The sequence below is a fragment of the Aplysia californica genome, unplaced genomic scaffold, assembly GCF_000002075.1.
Source record: "Aplysia californica isolate F4 #8 unplaced genomic scaffold, AplCal3.0 scaffold01052, whole genome shotgun sequence".
Taxonomy (NCBI): Eukaryota; Metazoa; Mollusca; class Gastropoda; order Aplysiida; family Aplysiidae; genus Aplysia; species Aplysia californica.
This window is the reverse complement of record NW_004798322.1, coordinates 89,685-91,741: the sequence shown is the minus strand read 5'-3', so window position 1 is coordinate 91,741 and position 2,057 is coordinate 89,685. Positions and strand designations below refer to the sequence as shown.

General features: G+C 38.6%; 1 protein-coding gene across 1 annotated transcript in view; it reads left to right on the top strand.

Moving 5' to 3' along the window:
• Window positions 1-2,057, top strand: part of LOC101846105 (sortilin-related receptor) — a gene marked incomplete in the record, with an annotated part of 43,066 nt that overhangs the window by 28,118 nt on the left and 12,891 nt on the right. Inside the window, 2 exon segments of the mRNA XM_005111389.3 lie at window positions 533-646; window positions 945-1,064. Of these exon segments, the coding sequence (XP_005111446.2) occupies window positions 533-646; window positions 945-1,064 (234 nt within the window).

Genomic DNA, 2,057 nt, shown 5'->3' with positions numbered 1-2,057 from the left:
TTATTATTATTATTATCATTATTACTGTGATTGTTTGATTGTGGGTTTTTAACTCATTTTCGCTGGTCTATTTACACATTTTGAAGACCAGCCTGTTTTCTTGAATATCAATGCTTCGCCACTTGTATGATCTTATTGTGTTGCAAGTGTCGGATTGTTCTGACAATGGATCTTTCACAAAGTGCCATTTGGAACACTTTTCTATTTGTTTTCCACTTTGTCCATGAGATTATGAGTACCCTCAATGAATACATGTACTACAATTCGGCGGCCTCCAGTCTTCTCTCTGTGTCCTTATTTAGAGGCCAGATCTCGCATCCATACAAAAGAAATGACCATACGTACGCTTTCAGTGGTTGTGACAACTTGTGCTTAAAGCAATAGTCTTACAATTGCAATATTCAGTAGTCAATACGAGATAAACTAGATAACAAAATTACAAACCTGCAGGGGACGGTGTGAGTGCAGTGAAAAAAATATGAAGATAATATTGGTTTCTTTTCTTCCTTTTTTTCAAAAACTACACTTCAAGTCAAGTGTACCTCGGAAGACTTCACCTGCTCGGATGGAACTTGCATCCCCCTCATATGGGTATGTGACGGGGCTCGCGAGTGTTCCGATGGTGGCGATGAGCGGAATTGTCCTGGTACGACTTTGTTGTTTTAAAGTCTATAATATGTATACTTTCTTTTTTGTATGCTTAAAACATTGTGTTAACTTGCCCTTTCTTTGAGGGATATTTGTAGATGTATGTTCTTGCAGCTTGATCTGTTTCTGGTCGGACAAATGTTTCCGATACGTCCCTAAAGAGTTAAGAGTCACACATTCTAGAATCAGTATGAGACAAACTGGATCACAGAAATACAACCTTGCTAATGACGCTGTGAGCTCAGTAACGAAAAGGTGAAGAAATTGGGGTTTTTTTTCTAATGTTTCTTCAACAGTTCAAGTCCCATGTACCCCCGGACAATTCAACTGCTCGGACGGAACTTGTATCAATCTCAGTGAGAAATGTGACGGGGACGTAGACTGTCCAGATGGAAGTGATGAGAGTGGATGTGAAGGTATACTGTGATTGTTTGGTTGTGGGTTTTTAACTCATTTTCGCTGGTCTATTTACACATTTTGAAGACCAGCCTGTTTTCTTGAATATCAATGCTTCGGCACTTATATGATCTTATTGTGTTGCAAGTGTCGTAAAACTCTTACTAAAACTGAAATCTAAAGAATATCAATGCTATTGGAATCTACGAACAAGCAAAGGTGTTGTGAGAGATACGCTAATCCCTACTGCTCTAGTTTAAAAGAACTAGAAAGGGGCAATAGAATTGTTGTTGTTGTTGTTTAATAAGCGTTTATAATTGTTTCCCCCTTACACAAACATTATATGAGGTACATAAAAGAAAAACACTTTTCATTTCTCATTCTACAAAGGCAGTATTCTACAAACAGAATGATAGGGGAAAAGGGTAAAGTTCTTTCAACCTCGTGTATGGCATAACGATCTGTCTTGATAATAAGTCTGATAATGTTTCTATTTCTGCACAGCGAAAGCCCAGTGTAGCTTTCAACAATTCCAATGCTCAGATGGAACTTGTATCGACTTCGGCTTTAAATGTGACGGGGACGTCAACTGTGCGGATGGAAGTGATGAGAGTGGATGTGATGGTATGGCCTTATTTCTTTTTTCTTTTTTTGTGGTGTTCTTTCGTGTATTCCGGTACCTTGCTTTGGTTAAACAGTTCTAATACTTAGACATGCTTGTTTTCACACTCAAGCTTTAATATAGGTAGCCTGTTGGTCTTGAACATCTAGCTCTCAATGGTAAGATTGAAGGCAAACGAGGCAGGGGTAGGCCTAGAGCCACCTACCTAGAGTATATAAACAGATGGGTAACGGGAAAAAATCAGGGTAACGTGAATGGAGAACCATGATCGCTGATGTCTACTTGATGATGATAATGATGATGATGATGATGATGGTGATGATGATGATGATGATGATGATGATGATGATGATGATGATGATGATGATGATGATGATGATGATGATGATGA